Source organism: Myotis yumanensis, unplaced genomic scaffold, assembly GCF_028538775.1.
Source record: "Myotis yumanensis isolate MYYU_CA2020_CCGP unplaced genomic scaffold, mMyoYum1.0.hap1 SCAF_2, whole genome shotgun sequence".
Classification (NCBI taxonomy): domain Eukaryota; kingdom Metazoa; phylum Chordata; class Mammalia; order Chiroptera; family Vespertilionidae; genus Myotis; species Myotis yumanensis.
This window is the reverse complement of record NW_027223753.1, coordinates 158,914,664-158,930,568: the sequence shown is the minus strand read 5'-3', so window position 1 is coordinate 158,930,568 and position 15,905 is coordinate 158,914,664. Positions and strand designations below refer to the sequence as shown.

Sequence of the window (15,905 nt, the reverse complement as noted above, 5' to 3'; positions counted from 1 at the left end):
TAAAGGTAAGTCCCTGGTTTTTATTTCTAGACTAGATTTCTTTATTTTGCCTACTCAGTATTTGCATGCTAAAGGCACCTGTCTTATGACCTTAAGTCCATTTTCAGGCAAAAACACAAAGAAATTAATTTTTCCCAAGTATGGATTATAAAGAAAATAACAGACTTCTCTGGAAAATCTCTTCCACTCACCAAATTCCTGTTCATCCTGGTGGCTTGCAAGGTCCATCGTGAGCCCTAGGGCAGACAGATGCCGTTAGGAGAAATCCCTTTTCTGTGAGAGGGTAAAGGCTGGAAGAGGGGAGGCTTTCAAAAGAAGTATTCTTACCTGCTGTTCCAGAAGGGCCCAGAACATGGGCAATGGGATATAGAGGAATAGTATCCTGGTCAGGGCCTTCACATCCATAATGAGCTGCTTCTGCAACACAAGGGAAAGGAGGAACAGGCTAAATGGTTAGACACGGTTTTCATGCTTGGAGTAGAGGTAGCCCAGAACAGTAAGAGAAGAGGTTAAATGCCGCAGGAGGGAATCGGTCTGGATATTAGGAGAGATGTTACAGAGATATTTATAAGATATTTCTGAAACTCCAACTTACTGGGTATTTCTCAGCTGCCCAGTCCAGCCAGTGCTGTCGCTTTGGAATGTCCCCAGAACGGTTCTTGAAACGGTTGGAAAGAGCGAACTAGGGCAGAGCATAGACCTCAGAGGAGAGACAAAAAGAAACCTTCCCCTGCCTTTTTCTTTTTTTCTTTTTATTTTTTTTTATTGATTAAGTTATTACATATGTGTCCTTATCCCCACATTACCCCCCATCCTCCCACCCCACTCATGCCCTCACCCCCCAGTTGTCTGTGTCCATTGGTTAGGCCTATATGCTTGCATATAAGTCCTCCCCTGCCTTTTTCAAGTCATCATCCCTTCTCTGAAACAGACATACTTCAAGTGACTTATTCCGATGCTTTGATTTAATCAGACATTAAATTTCAAAATATTTCAGATATAATTTTATTTATCTTTATGTCTTTTAAAAATTTAATTTAATTTCCATCACCGTTTATTCTCCCTATACCCTTTTCCACCTCCACCCTCCTCCACCCCACAGCCACCACACTGTTGTTCGTGTCAATGAGTTTTTTCTCTCTTTTTTCTCTTTTTTGCTCAATCCCTCCACCCCACCCCCACTCTCCCCCACTGCCAACAGCTGTCATCCTGCTCTGATTGCTTATTTCACTTAGCATAACGTTCTCCAGGTCCATCCATACTGTCACAAAGGGTAACATTTTCTTCTTTTTTACGGCTGAGTAGTATTACATTTTGTAAATGTACCGTTGCTGTTTTATCCACTCATCTACTGATGGACACTTATAACTACATTTCAGAAGATTTTTTCCAATTTAAAAAATGATTATGTTTTTCTTTTTTACTTAGAAGTTAAGTAGGGGAACAGAGGAAGACTGATTAATTTCAATTTGCCAAAAGGCACAGATGTAGAACAGAGGTCATTGAGAAAAATGTAGGTCTATGTTTGAAGATCTCTATGCTCAGCATAGCATCTCTTTGTCTTTGATTGAAAAAGGCAGGTAAACAATTCATGGACTTACCCAGATACATTTGATAACTTGAGTCACTATGTTTCCTTCTGGAGGTGTTTTGTTGTACATTTTGCTTCCCATTGCAAACACAGCTGCAGTTGATACACAAACAAGGTTCTTAGCTTCTCATTCAGCACATTCAGTACCCAAGGCTAAGGACAGACTGCTGATGTGTAGGAGTGACTGGCAGATCATCTCGTCAAGGGAGGAACCTCACTTAACACTTCCTGACTTGAGAGTTATAAAAGTTGTTAAAAGAATTGAATGGCCATTTGTTAAAAGAGATATCTGTTGAGACTTTTCTGAAATCACAAAAATGGAAGTCATCTTTGAGTTCTCACTCTTCTTTCTCCATCTCCACATCTGATATGTTACCAGCTTTCATTGATCCTCTTGCTTCAGTCGGCCGCCTCTTTTGCTACAACTCTTATTTAGGAACTCACAGCTTCTACCCTGGGTTATTAAAATTGCCATTACCTAGTTCCTCAGTCCCTGGTTTATTCTTCCTGTATCTGATGCCAAATTAAAACTTTCTTTTCAGGACCTACCTAATAAACCCAAGCCCCTGGCATGAAATACCATCCCAAATTAATTATTGTTTGGATGGTTATTATTATTACTAACTATCTATTGAAGGTTTATTCTTATATGTAAAGTGTTAAGCATTTTATATACATGAACTGATTTAACCTGACAAAATATGTACTACTCTCTCCACTTTACATACAAAGAAATAGAATATTAAAGAGATTAAGCACCAGGTAAAAGGTTAGAAAGCTAGAAATTGCCAGAAACTACACTTTAGACCTGAGGCCTGTCTGATTCAAAAATCTATGCTCTTAAACATCAGAAATCTTCTCATTCACTCCTTCTTGCATTAAACCTTGTGCTAGATACTACTAGGAATAAAGTTAAAAAATAAATAAATATGTGGCCTCTGTCCACAACGTAGCTCACCTCAGCTTACCATTTCCCACTTTATGTTTCATTACAGAGAGTAATGCTCTAACCACTATTCATCATTCCTACAAAAAAATTATCTTCTGTACTATTTCTGTTCTTAAGCTTATTCTTTTCCCTTAATCTACACCTTCATTCTTTAAGCACATCTCCTCAGCTAATTGTGGACACATTTTATTTTCTTACTTTTCCTTATACTTTCCAAATAATCAGCAATGAGCTGATAATACTTTTATAATTATAAAGTGCTTTTGATTCAAGTTTATTAAATTTAGCTAAAATCAATGGGGAGACTCCAGCTTAGATGTACTTTCCTCCCCAAGGGATTTTCCTGCTCCAGCAAGATGTCCCTCTAGCTGATCATTTACCAAACATGCCTTTTCAGTAGCATTTTCCAATATCCTTACACACGAGAATGCCTAAATCACCTTAATTTGACTGACCTTAACTGTTTAATTTCTCCATTCCTCTCTGTCAGATTCACTCTACCACCTTTTCTTTATTCATCCTCAGTTTCCCCAGTGCTCCTCCAAATAGTACTCTTTACCAACTATAACCTTCTTATTGTTGGTAGAAAAAAAATGGTTCAGGAAAAGAATGCTAATTCTGGGAGACAAATGGGCAAATAAAGGGGTATTTAGACAAGAGGAAGATCTTGGATAGGGAATAAACTGCCCCTGAAGCTGAGAATGATCCTAGAAAGAGGCTGGGAAGCTCAGGAATTCTGATCTCAATAGTGACATTGGAATGACGAAAGGAAGGCCAGGTAACCAACTCAAAAAGGTCACATTTAAATTTCAAGGCTACTTCTGAAGAAGATGAGTAGGGACCTTGAGTTTCTAGTATCTTCTCCCTGTTGATGTAAGAAATGTTCAGATCTGTAGGGAATTGTATAAGTTCATTTGAGCCAAACTGATGACAATGCCAGGAAGCAAGACTTCTAATGCTCTGGGGAATGATAGTCATGTGGTTTCTTATACACATTTGGAGTTAAGAAGGAGACATAAAGAATCTTACATAAAGATGGAGAAAGCAAGGCGGGGATTGGATTACAGGATAGTTAGCAAGGTTATGTGCTCCTCTGAGGGTGGTTACACCTTTGCGGGGTCTGGAAAAGAGGTATTTCAAAGTTGTATTAACCTAGATGCACAAAAACAATGGACAGGGCTTGTGGAAGGCACAGATAACATTTTTACTAAAGCAGTTATAGGCCTGGCCAGTTAGGAATTTATGACCAGATGACTCTGGGAGGTTACTTTCAGTCACTGAACATGTCAGATTTATTATAGAACCCCTTTCCATCATATCCTGATGATGTTGCCTCTTACATCATGAAAATGGAAACTCCCCCCATCTTCTTGCCATCAAACCTATTAATTCCTGTATCCACACCCATCGTCTCCTTCCTCCAGGTATGTGAAGGTAATATTCTTCCTCCTGTGCAAAGGTAATTCTGCCATATGTGCTTTCATACTGATTTTATTATCTTCAACTTGCATCTTCAGCCTCTTTCTCTAAGGGAGTCTTCCCAATTATATTCAAGCATGCTTCATACCCTCTCTTGACTCCATGTTACCTTTCAGCTATAAATACTGTTTTCCCTTTCCTACTTAAAATTATATATATATATATATATATATATATATATATATATATATATATATATATTTCAGAGAGGAATGTAGAGGGAGAGAGTGATAGAAACATCAATAATGAAAGAAAATCATTGATCAGCTGCCTCCTGCATGCCCCCCACTGGGGATCCAGCCTGCAACTTAGGCATGTGCCCTGATTATGAATTGAACCATGACCTCCTGGTTCATAGGTCAATGCTCAACCACTGAGCCATGCCAGAAAGGCCTCTCTTTCCTACTTCTTATTCACTTCCCAATCTTTTCCAATGAATCTTAAATCTCCACCAATCTACCATAACTGATGTCATCAAATTAATGACCTTCTTGTTGCTATATTTACTGGACATTTTTTACCTTAACTCAATTTCCCACTCAGTGACATTTGTCACAGAATGATTTCCTTTCTTCTTAAAATCTCCTTGGTATCCAGGAGAGCACTACTGCCACTTCGGCCATTCCTTTTTAGTCTCATTTGTGAGCCCTTCCTCTTTGCCTATCTTTTAAATGCTGGTGTTCCTCAGGGTTTTATCCTAGCCTTCTTTTTGCCTTATTCTTATTATCTCTTAGTTATTTTCACTATTTTCATGGCTTAATTGCTATCCTTATACTCATAGTTCCAGATATTTCTCTACAACCCAACATTTATTCTGAGCTCTAAACCTGTACTTCCAAATAACTGCTTGGAACTCTATATGTTCCAAGATATCTAAAATATAACATATTCAAAACTAAATTTATTGGTATTGCCCCAAACCTGGTCTCCCTCATTATCTTAGTCAATAACTCCACTCTCCACCCAGCTGCTCAAAGTCAGAACCCTCACTTCACATATTTAATCAATTAAGTTTTATCAGTTCTACCAAGTGAGACAAGGTGAGCTGAGTGAGGCACTCACCTTGAGCACAAAATTTAATGAAGTGCCAAAATTTTAGTGCTCAAGATAAATAGTATTCTTCACTCACCTTTAACCCGCCCTTTGCCCACATTATAGTTACTGAAAAATAAAAATCTAACAATCATTTCTTTGTTCAAAATCTTTTTGTAGCTCTCCACTTTTCTCTCCTGGTAAAGTTCTAATTCTTTAATTGCTTAAAGGCCTTTCATTATCTGGTTTTTGTCTATTTCTCTTCTTTATGTTTCTCATTTATGCTCCAGGCAATCTGAATTCTTTTAATATCTTTGAATATGTCATACTAACTCTCACTTCCTTGTCTTACAGATACCATGTCCTATTTCTGTTTCACTTCCAATCTCTTCTTTGATTAATTGCTGTTAATTCTTTAGTTCTCCCCTTAGATGTCGTTTCTTTAGGCAAACTTTTTTTGGCCTTCAAAGTCCTAGTCAGACATCCCTCTTCTGTGTTCCTATAGCTTTTTATATACTTCCCCAGTTGTTACACTGACCATACTATTTTGTTTGCCTGTTTGTTTCCTTCTTCCTGCTGGACTATATAACTTTTTTGAAAGCATGAACTGTAGTTGTCTCATGCACCAATGTGACCCCACTATCTAGCACAGAATATGACATAAAATAGGTGCATTAAATAAATGTTTGTTGAATGAATAAATTTTCAAACATTGATTAATTAAATTATAGTGAAAGGCCAGAAGATTAAGTTATTTATTCGTGCCAATAAAAGTGAAGCAGCTGACTAATAATCATAGCTATACTTGTTTAGCATTTCATAATTTATTTTAAAAATTTCCTTTGCAGCATCTCTTTTGGTCTCATAATTATTCTATGTAAATATAGTTATTATTCAATAATCCAGAAAAGGAGACATAGTCCTAATCACTGGAAAACCAGGAAACTATTTGGGAAAATGTTTGGCTTAAAGGGAGAAGGAAGCAGGGAATGTATTATCATAGCTCTCCTGGAGAACACATGCATTTCGCTGGAATTGGAATTGGAATCTGAGTGTTACTATTAGCCACCTCCTGCTAGAAAATAATCACACTGAACATTGTGAGTCTCTGGGCTCTTTTTCCTCTATTGAGTTCTTTATCTGTTTTGACTGGACATCTTCCAAGGGGGTGTTACCCAAAGGCTCAGAGTGAGAACAGGTTTCCAGGTCAATGATTAGAAACAATTATGTCCAAATTTCTCATTAGATTGCATAAACTAAGCAGCCCCTTTTCTCTTCCATTACTGGGTTCTTGGTGGTAAAGAGAATGCCACTTGATCTAAGTTGCAGGAGTCCCCACCTACTTATCCAACTCCTCTTACTCTCTTTGCTCTTCATATTCTCAGTGCCCCTTGGGAGAACTGCAGAGCAGGGCAGAAATAGCTAAATGTAAAAGTGACTTTATAAGTTCCAAAGAATTCAATGTATCTTTCAATTACCAGATGAAATAAACTAGTTTGAGAGAAAGGGTTATCTTCCTTGCTTCCCCGCATATTTTAGTGTAGAGAGTACACATTAGAATTACCTAGATATTTTTAAAAGTATAGATACTCAGGCCCTATTCCACAGAGAAACTAATTTAATTAGATCTACATCAAGCCCATGGCTCAGTTATTTTTTTTAAAAGCTCTCTAGGAATCTTCTTATTAGTTGGGTAACCTTGAGCACTTTTTAAAAAAAGGGTTTTGACTTTAGTGAATTTATCTCCAATGTTTAGGAGAATCCCTTACAATAATGCCTACCTAAAAGAGTTAGTCTGAGGGGTGGGTAAAATCATTTGTGTAAAGTGCTTACATGATGCCTTACATTGGCAGGCATCAGTGATTATTAGTTTCTTCGGCGCCACTGGACTTACCAAGAGCTATCACCATAAGCAATCCCGGAACTCCAAAAGCCAGTGCGTAGCAGTCTCCCCCGAAACACTGCACATCTCCTAAAGAAAAAAAAAAAAGTAAGCCTGAATCTTGAGTCCTTGATGTTCTGCAAGCTCAAGTTTTTCAGGTTGTAGATGTAGACATCCATAATCTTTCTTTGGGGTCAGACAAATCAAGATTGAAAGAGATTATCTCAGGTTTTCAAGCCCTTATAAGGGGATGAACAGCAGGAAGACTTGGACAGATTTTTGTCTGGCTGAGTAAAGCTTTATAGAGGGCCCCGCTGAAAAGATTCTAACCTCTTAGCATGGGTGTGACAAAGGTAGAAATCAAGCTCCCTGCATTGATGGAGAGGTAGAAGACTGAGAAATATCTAGTCCGTTCCTCTTCCTGAAACAAAAGGAAATATTATCAGTTCAATATAACTCTTAGCTGCACTCTACCCAATCAATGTTCAAATTCAGCTGGAAGTACATATACAGAGACAGATTCAGATATTGCCTCCCCAGTATCTGAATATTATATTAGATATTTAAAAATATACCTAGCTCACCACATACAAACATTTACCCATCTTTCAAACCTTAGTTTAAACACGCATCTTTAACATTCTTTTACCCCTTTACCATACCAAAGATAATCATCCTGTATACTATGCCACTAATGTGTTCCATATATACCTATTTTAATATATATATTTTTTATTAAATGTCTGTTTCTTTCAGTAGGTTGTGAGTTCCTCTAGGACAGAAATCGTGTGTTACTCATTTCTGTAATCCCCACTGTCTTCCATAATACCTGCATATATTACAGACTAAATAGATATTTATTGACCAAATTAAGCAAATGATTGACTGAGTTAGAGAAAATATTTTGTGGAATGTGTGGTAGGAATAGGATTAGAATATAGGACAGCGAAGTAAACTGCTGATCAAGTAATTTACCTAGTGCTTATGGGAAATCTGCCAGAGAGTATAAAGGAAGTCCATGGTCTTAGAGGTGCCTGATGGAAACTTGGAGATGGGTTTGTCCTATGATTAAATATCTTTGTGGAACAGTTACCAAATGAAGCAGTTTTCAAATAAAGTTGCTAATGCTTTATTCATTCATTGCGTACTGCTGTGTTTCATTTTGCCACCCAGATCTTTTCCTGACACAGAACAATCTGTCCTTCCCATTTTCTATTTTACAGTGTGTTTCACTTCTTCTTCTGCTCCCTATTTAAACCTTATTTCACACACATATTTGTATAGTTCATAGTGTATAGAATCCCACTTGCCAAAGTTTTGTTATTTCTCCAAATTATGAACTCTGGACACCAGACATATAAAGAATACAAAATGATCGCTAAATGGTCTGAAGGATAAAAGACCATTTGAGTTAAGACCACAGGAAGAGAGAAAAAAATTAGAAGCATGATAAATAGCTATAGAAGAGGGTATATATACATGAAGACAGACCAAAAAAAAAAAACAAACAAACAAAAAAAAAAAAACAAAAAAACTGAGAGCAAAAAACAAAGCCAGAAAATTCGGCTAATCTAAGAATAGACAGTTTCCCTTGCCCAGTTCTCACTATTTCCTCATACAAGATCAATTTTACTTCTTTTATACTGTTCCCCCCACCACCACCACCACCATTGACAATGTAAAGTATTTAGGAAAAGAGAGAATGATCATCCATACCAGTGATTTTCAACCTTTTTCATCTCATGGCACACATAAACTAATCACTAAAATTCTGCAGCACACCAAAAAACACATTTTTTTTTATTACCAATATGACACTCACAAAAAAATAGATATAATTTTGATTCATTCACACCAGATGACTATTGTTGTGTTGGCTGTTGTCATTTTTTTATTTGACAATCTAAAGGAAAAGAGGTCAGTACTCCTGAGTAAATAGTCAGGTATTGCATGTTCATAAAATTATTGTGGCACACTGGTTGAAAATCCCTGATCTAGACAAGTTCATCTATAGAAACTCATTCTGCTTGGTCATTTTGCCCTTTCATAGAATCTCAAAGTTAGAGATACTTAAATCACCTTTACACTACTCATCCCCTCCCATTCCCAAAGTGCTTACAACATTTTTTTCTTAAGTGCTTCAAGTGAGAGTAAATTGACTACTTCAAACTCTATTTGAAGTTTTTCCTTCTTTCAAGCAAAAAGCTAGTTTCCTATAGCTTTCACTCATTGGCCTCACCTGACATCTGTCCAAAATCTATAGAAAGCTATAATATTTTTCATTCTTCTTGAAGCTAAATATTTCCATTTCCCTCCACCTTTCTTCATAAGATGTGTCTTTTTAAGGACATCTACCACCCTGGTCACTTTCCTTTGAACATTTTTCAGTTTTTCTCTCTATTAATGACCCATACCCAGAATGGAACATAACTCCTCAGATATCAGCTCACCAATCTTGGCAAATGGCTACCTGCCAGGTACCTCTTTTAACATCTGCTCTGCAGTCTTGGAAATACAGGATTAACAGGACTCTTACATGTGTTTTTTCAAACTGGTCTCCACCAAAAGCTGCCACACAGGGTTTGATACCTCCTGTTCCCAAAGCTATTAGGCTCAGGCCGACCAATGATAGGACTCTGAAATGGAGAGGTGAGGACACTAACCATATTGATATTAAACACAACAGTGAAAACTGAATACAGGGCTACAGGAGGGGAAAACGTATACATGTAAAGATCCCTTTACATTGCTAACCTGTGAGCACTCTCCATCTGCCTTCACTCCCAGGAAAGACTTGGGGGTACTTAAGAGCTTTGTGACCCTTGAGCCTCTCCCAGGAAGTATTTATTGCATGGGAGGATTTTGTCCCTGACATTTCCCTTTATCCCTTGTGTACAAAAAATAGAAGTAGATACTGAAGCAACTTCAAAATTAAAGCTCTGGTTATCAATTTTGTCTTAGTCAAAGAGACACTTCAATAGAAAGACCTTATGAACCCTTATCCCACATACCATTACTGAACACAAAACAAAAAGTTAAAATCCATCATAATTATTAGAAGTGTCATTGATTTTTGGTGGGACACCAATAAGGAGGTATCTAATAATTACTAAATTTCAAACAAAATTCTTAACTCACTGGATAAATACATGTATAGGCACATTATAAACATGAATACATATGTCCTGGTTCTTGAACAACTGTAATCCTCTTTGGTGACTGAACCATCAGACATAAAAAGCTATCAAATACTTCTTGCCCCATAAACATCAGTAGCTTTAGTAAAAATGGATAGAGCAACTGCGATATATGCAACTAAATATAAATGGAAAATATCCAAGCTTTGAATATGACTTCTACAATGCATTATAAGAAAATGTTACAGACATTTTTTTTAACCCTGGTAAAGTACAGATGCATGAATGGATGAATAAGTGAGGGAATATGGAGGACAAAATAGTTTTAATGATTGCCTTCAAGCATACGATGAGTTTTTATGAAGAGGATACCAACTAGGCATTATAAAAGTCCCCAAATATTTAATAAAAACAAATGAGTTCAGATAAAGTATGAAAGAGTTCAACTTGTAAATAACTTCTTCTTAACCAATTTGGTAATAAAACAACAGTAGGCTGTAAAATAAAAGGATATCTCTGGTAAGAAAATAAAAAATAATCTGTAATACAAGTATAAGAGGTTTACCTAATGGAAGAAAAATGGTCCAGTTTATTCCATGATTTTACTCACGTGTGTACCATGTGTCCCCCCAGTATTGGTAAGGCACCCAAGGACTTGATCACATGGCCAAGTACATACACCAAAGATAGATACATAATTGTCCTGTTGAGAGAGTTAAATTAGTCATTCCAAACAGAATTCAGAAACTTAAGCAATTCAGACTCAGAGTTCATACTATTCTCAGTGCCAGAATAAATAAAGTGAAAAGAGAAAGGGGTGGAGGAGGAAAAAATTTCCTGAGAAATGCAAATATAAATAATAATGGTAAATGAAGTAAACAGACTAGAAAAAGAGAGAACTCTTTACCTTGAGTGTTAGAGGTAATGGACATTCACTTCAAGCTCCTTTCTCATATATGACCTCTCCTCCCCCCTTACTCTTATGTTCTTACTTTACACATACACATACACAGAGCATTCCTGCTCTGGTACAGATATATCGAGGCCAGAATAAATTTGTAGTGAGTGATGATGTTTTAAAGTTGGAGAACCAGAAGAAGAGGATATTTTGAGATGTTTTTCTCAAGGAATGTCTTTGGCTCTAGAAATTGACAGGGGTTGAGGAAAAACTCCAATTAAACAGAAAAAAGGAATGGCTAATACAAACTTTCTCTAAACCCAACCATTAAGATATAGAGAGAGGTAAATGGCTCTCAGATTCAGCTTAGTCACTTGAACACTTGGTTTCATTATAATATCTGCCACAGTTGCTTCATGGGCAATTAAAAATGGAGCCATGGGCTCTGAATAGACTTGCCAGTGATAAAGATCATACAGCTGGTAGGGACTGTCTGTTGTGTTGTTTTTCCTGAAATCTGAATGGCAAATACAAAGTAGAAGAGTGCGGAATTCTGGTAAGAATGTATGTAGAACTATAAACATTGAAATAAGGCATACGGCCACATATACAATACACTTCTTAGGTATATCACCACACTAGCAATCTCTTTATATGTAAGTAGAATGTAAGTTCTAGAAGGAACCTTGGAAATTACATAGTTTACATCTGTAATTTTAAAGTATTACATGTTAATGTGGAATATAAAGAAAGGAATGAAGGAATCAGAGAGAGGCTAAAGATACCAGAAACTTAGGATGTGGATTTCTCATTTTAAATATCGAATTTTCCTAGGTTGGCTCTCCAGGGAAGGGATCTTAGAAGGTTTATAATGGCAAGTAGGGGATAAAAAGTTGGGTGACTAATTAATATCAGAAGGAGGGGCCAGGGTTTTGCAAAACATTTTGGAGGGCCTTCTAGAGAAAAGTTCTCTTTGTTGGAATAAAAAGAAAAAATTAGAATGAAAAAGGACCGAAAAAAGGCCAGCTCTCATGGGCCCAAAAGAGATGATCTATGCTAGATCATCAGACAGAAAAATCAAAAGGAGTCTGAGCTGGAGTAATAGAGTCTGACTAGGGAGATCAGAGCAATATCAAATTATTGAACTAAATAAATAAGAGAAGTGTAAGTGGCGTAGAAGGAAAATAGGCAACTTTCTAGGTAAAAGACTCAGGGAATTAGTCTAAAATATGGAGAACATAAGAGAGGAATCTAATGGCAGGAAATTAACAGAAGGAGAAAGAAGTCAAGAGAGACATGGAAAGCCCACATTTGAAATGAGATCACTGGAATCATTGTAATTCAAACTATATAACACAGAACTGTGTTAGATAGACTTGACCTAGCTTCCATTTGCAAATGAGGGAAATGAAATCCAGAGAGATCAAAGGGCAGTCCTAAAGTGACAATCCAATTAGTATTTGCATTAGGTCTAGAACTTCTACATTCTAACTCATAGTCCAGTGTTCCTTCAGGTTTATCACAAACAAGTTAATGTGGAAAAAGACAAGGAAATAGAAGACCTTTTAAATTTTATGTCACCACCGGAAGTAATTTTTAATTAGAGCTTAGGAACTGAGGGGTATGTGTGGTGATGGCAAAGGGAGAGATCTAGTGTGAAGAGAGTAATTTCTACCAGTCAAAAAAGATAGGAGAGGGGAGGAAATGCTATAGACCCACTAAGGAGAAAGAGAAAGAAGTGTAGAGAGGACATCCAAAAGCATATTTGACAATAAAGACATTTAAGAGGGTGATTGTGATTGCCAAGGTTGAGTCCAGACTGATAGGCATGGGTCACAGGGTATAAAAAACCAACACTAGGAATAAAAGTCATCTTCATGCTTGCCCACAGCTATCCTCAGTCTTGTGCCTACATTTGAGTATCTGAGGGTGAATAAATTTATTAGTTGAAACATTTATCAGGCACTCTTCTAGGTGCTATGGATAAAAATATATATGAGACTTTATTTTCTCTTCAGAAGAAAATATTAGATTTATATACAAATAACTATAATAAGATAGAATTTGGTAAATGTCATATGAGGGCAAAAAATAAAAGTTCAGAGAAGATTAGGTTACTTCTGACTAGTAGTAAGAGTGAAGGGCAGAGAATAATCCATAACATACGTGGCCTTTGAACTGAGCCTTACAGGATTTGGACAAAGGAGGATGGGGAGGAAGGAAATTTCATGAAGTAGAAACAGTGCAAACAGACATAGAAAATGTTTGCACTGACTATTGTTAGGAGAACTTTAGTAGTACTCAGTTTTTCTTTAGTAAAGTCTTGAAAGGGAGTATGACAATAAGAGCAGGAAGGTCAGTGGGGATGAGATTAGTAACAATGGGTGAGTCAGCAGAAAATTTTGAGCAAAGTAGCAATGTGAACAGAGATTTCTTTCAGGAAGATTAATTTGGCAGTCCTGTATAGGCTCAATTCTAAGAAAAGGATATGGGAGGCAGTGATGACATTGTAGGTGTCCAGTTCACTAGCCCAATTTAGAGGTAATGAAGACCAAAACTCGAGTTGTGGCAGTTAATGGCAGTGAGAATCACTGTTGAAGAGGGATAAATGTGAGAGATATTATAGAAATAGAATTGGCAGAATTTGATAACTGATTGAATGTGAGCGTATAGGTTTGGGAAGTGAGGATAAGGTGGAACATCCAGGCGATGAATGGCACTATGCAGTTATAATGCATACTGAACTTGAATGAGAAATTAAGATTATAGAGTTGGAGGAGCTATCTGCATATTGCTAATGTTGACGCCATCGGATCTGCTAAAAGAGAATTTGGAGAAATAGAAGACAGTAAAAAAATATACTCTGGGGAATTGCCTACATTCAGGAAACAAAAGGCAAAAAGCCAAATAAGGAAGAATCCAAAAAAGTATGAGGAAAAAAATCAGAAAATGCAGTGATAGAGAAGTCCATGAAGTTTCAAGAATATAGGAGTAATAAATAGACTGAAATGTTAAAATAAGTTTAAAGTGAATAAGAATCTAGAAAGTACTGCTGGAATTTGTCAACAAAGAGATCACTATCACCCTAGCTGGTTTTGCCAAGTGGTTAGAGGATTGGCTCAAGGACCAAAGGGTCTTGGGTTCAATTTCCAGTCAAGGGTACATATCTTGCAGGAGCCAACCAAACAGTATGTCCCTCTCGCATTATGTTTTTCTCTCTCTCCCTCCCTTCCACTCTCTCTAAAAATCAATGGAAAAATATTCCTGGTGAGGATTTTTTTAAAAGAGAGAGAGATCATTATCAATGATCTTAGAGAGAGGCATTTCAATAGGATAAAGAGATCATTTATGCTATATTTTATTGTACTTACCACAATCTGCTGCTCTTTATTAAAGGCAGTTGAATATGAATAGTGTGAAACAGGTATTTCTGTCTTATTCATCTCTTTACCCCCCATGCTTATTTGAACAAATAGAAGTTTGATAAACATTTATTGAATTAAATTCTATCAGATTAAATTGAATTGGATTCTATTGCATTACATTATATTAGTCTGCCCTAAGGAGTGATAATGAAGAGTGAGAAAGGAAGGCAACAAATATAGATGATTCTTTTTAAAATTTGGAGATAATGGTAATAAGACAAAGAAGACAGTTTGAAAGGAGGGTTAACAATAGTCTTGTTTGTTTAAAGGTCTCAGAGATTTGAACAGGCTTCTAGGTACAGAAAAAGACCATCTCTATGAGAGAATTTGAAGGCGAGAGAGAGGAATATTGAGAGTACAAAAACTCTAGGGAAAGTAAGCTAGGTAATGGTGACACATATGTGAAAATTCATCAAACTTTACACTAAAACTTTTGTATTTTTCTATTTTATTTTAATTATAACTCAATAAAAATAATTTTTAAAAAATAAAGAATACCTCAAAAAGGATTGCGATTGAGGGCATAAGTAGAGGTTGTAAAAAATATATATAGTTAAAATAAAAAAAATCCTTAAAATTAAAAAAAAGTAGAGGTTGTTATATTTCAGAGGTCCTCAAACTTTTTAAACAGGGGGCCAGTTCACTGTCCCTCAGACATTCCATACATGCGCACTGCGGGCCCGGTACGAGTCAGCTGCTAAGCAGGACAGGCAGCGGCGGATAAATGTTTTCGGTGGGCCACATGTGGCCCGCGAGCTGTAGTTTGAGGACCCCTGTTATATTTCCTCTGAAATAGACAGGAAGCTATTGTTCACCATACCCAAGAACTATACTCCAACTTTAAAGGAAGTCATTTTTAAAAATCAATGGAAGTACTGGTTATGTATGTGAGTTTTTTATTCTATAACTGAATAGAGACCATGGCTTATGCTTTTTATTTTGCATATAGTGCCAACCCCCTATTTGGATGGACTTGGTAACTAATACTATAGAAGGAGCAAACATAGATCTCAGCTACCTACGTACTGTCCCCCTCTCAAGTAAAAACAAAACAAAACTGTTTAGTACTTTACATATAGGTTGTAGTTATTATAAAGTGCTGATTAAATACTTTAGAACAATGATTATATAGAGGCCAAAGTGAGACATAAGCCAGTGTTTCCTAAGAGAATTCTTTGAAACACTAGGTCCACAAGATACCCTGAAAAAAATACCCTTTGGTCAAACAAGTTTGGGAAACACTATGTGCCATAACCTTCTCTTTGAGATTTTCCAGTGCATATTAGCATGTTAAAGGCTATAAGAAGTCACGCAGTAAAGAAACATTTTAAGCTGTGTTCAGCCTAGCATTTTTCAAACTTATTTCGCCATGAGGTCATTATCTTCCTATATAACACTCATTATTATCCTATACAGCAGATTTTCAACAGAATGTACTTTGAGAAATGCTAATTCAGATAAATCCATAGGTGACAAGTCCACAGAAAATAACTGGGTGATGGATATCTAAAC

The 15,905-nt window shown here is 36.6% G+C and overlaps 1 protein-coding gene across 2 annotated transcripts in view; it reads right to left on the bottom strand.

Annotated features, from left to right (window-relative positions):
• Positions 1–15,905, bottom strand: part of SLC15A2 (solute carrier family 15 member 2) — a 30,278-nt gene that overhangs the window by 10,747 nt on the left and 3,626 nt on the right. For both annotated transcript variants that reach the window (XM_070406294.1, XM_070406295.1), the window contains 8 exons: positions 10,681–10,773; positions 9,470–9,569; positions 7,264–7,354; positions 6,946–7,023; positions 1,602–1,684; positions 596–682; positions 328–417; positions 192–236 (listed from right to left, as the gene is read on the bottom strand). In XM_070406294.1, the coding sequence (XP_070262395.1) occupies positions 192–236; positions 328–417; positions 596–682; positions 1,602–1,684; positions 6,946–7,023; positions 7,264–7,354; positions 9,470–9,569; positions 10,681–10,773 (667 nt within the window). The remainder of the gene's footprint in view (positions 1–191; positions 237–327; positions 418–595; positions 683–1,601; positions 1,685–6,945; positions 7,024–7,263; positions 7,355–9,469; positions 9,570–10,680; positions 10,774–15,905) is intronic.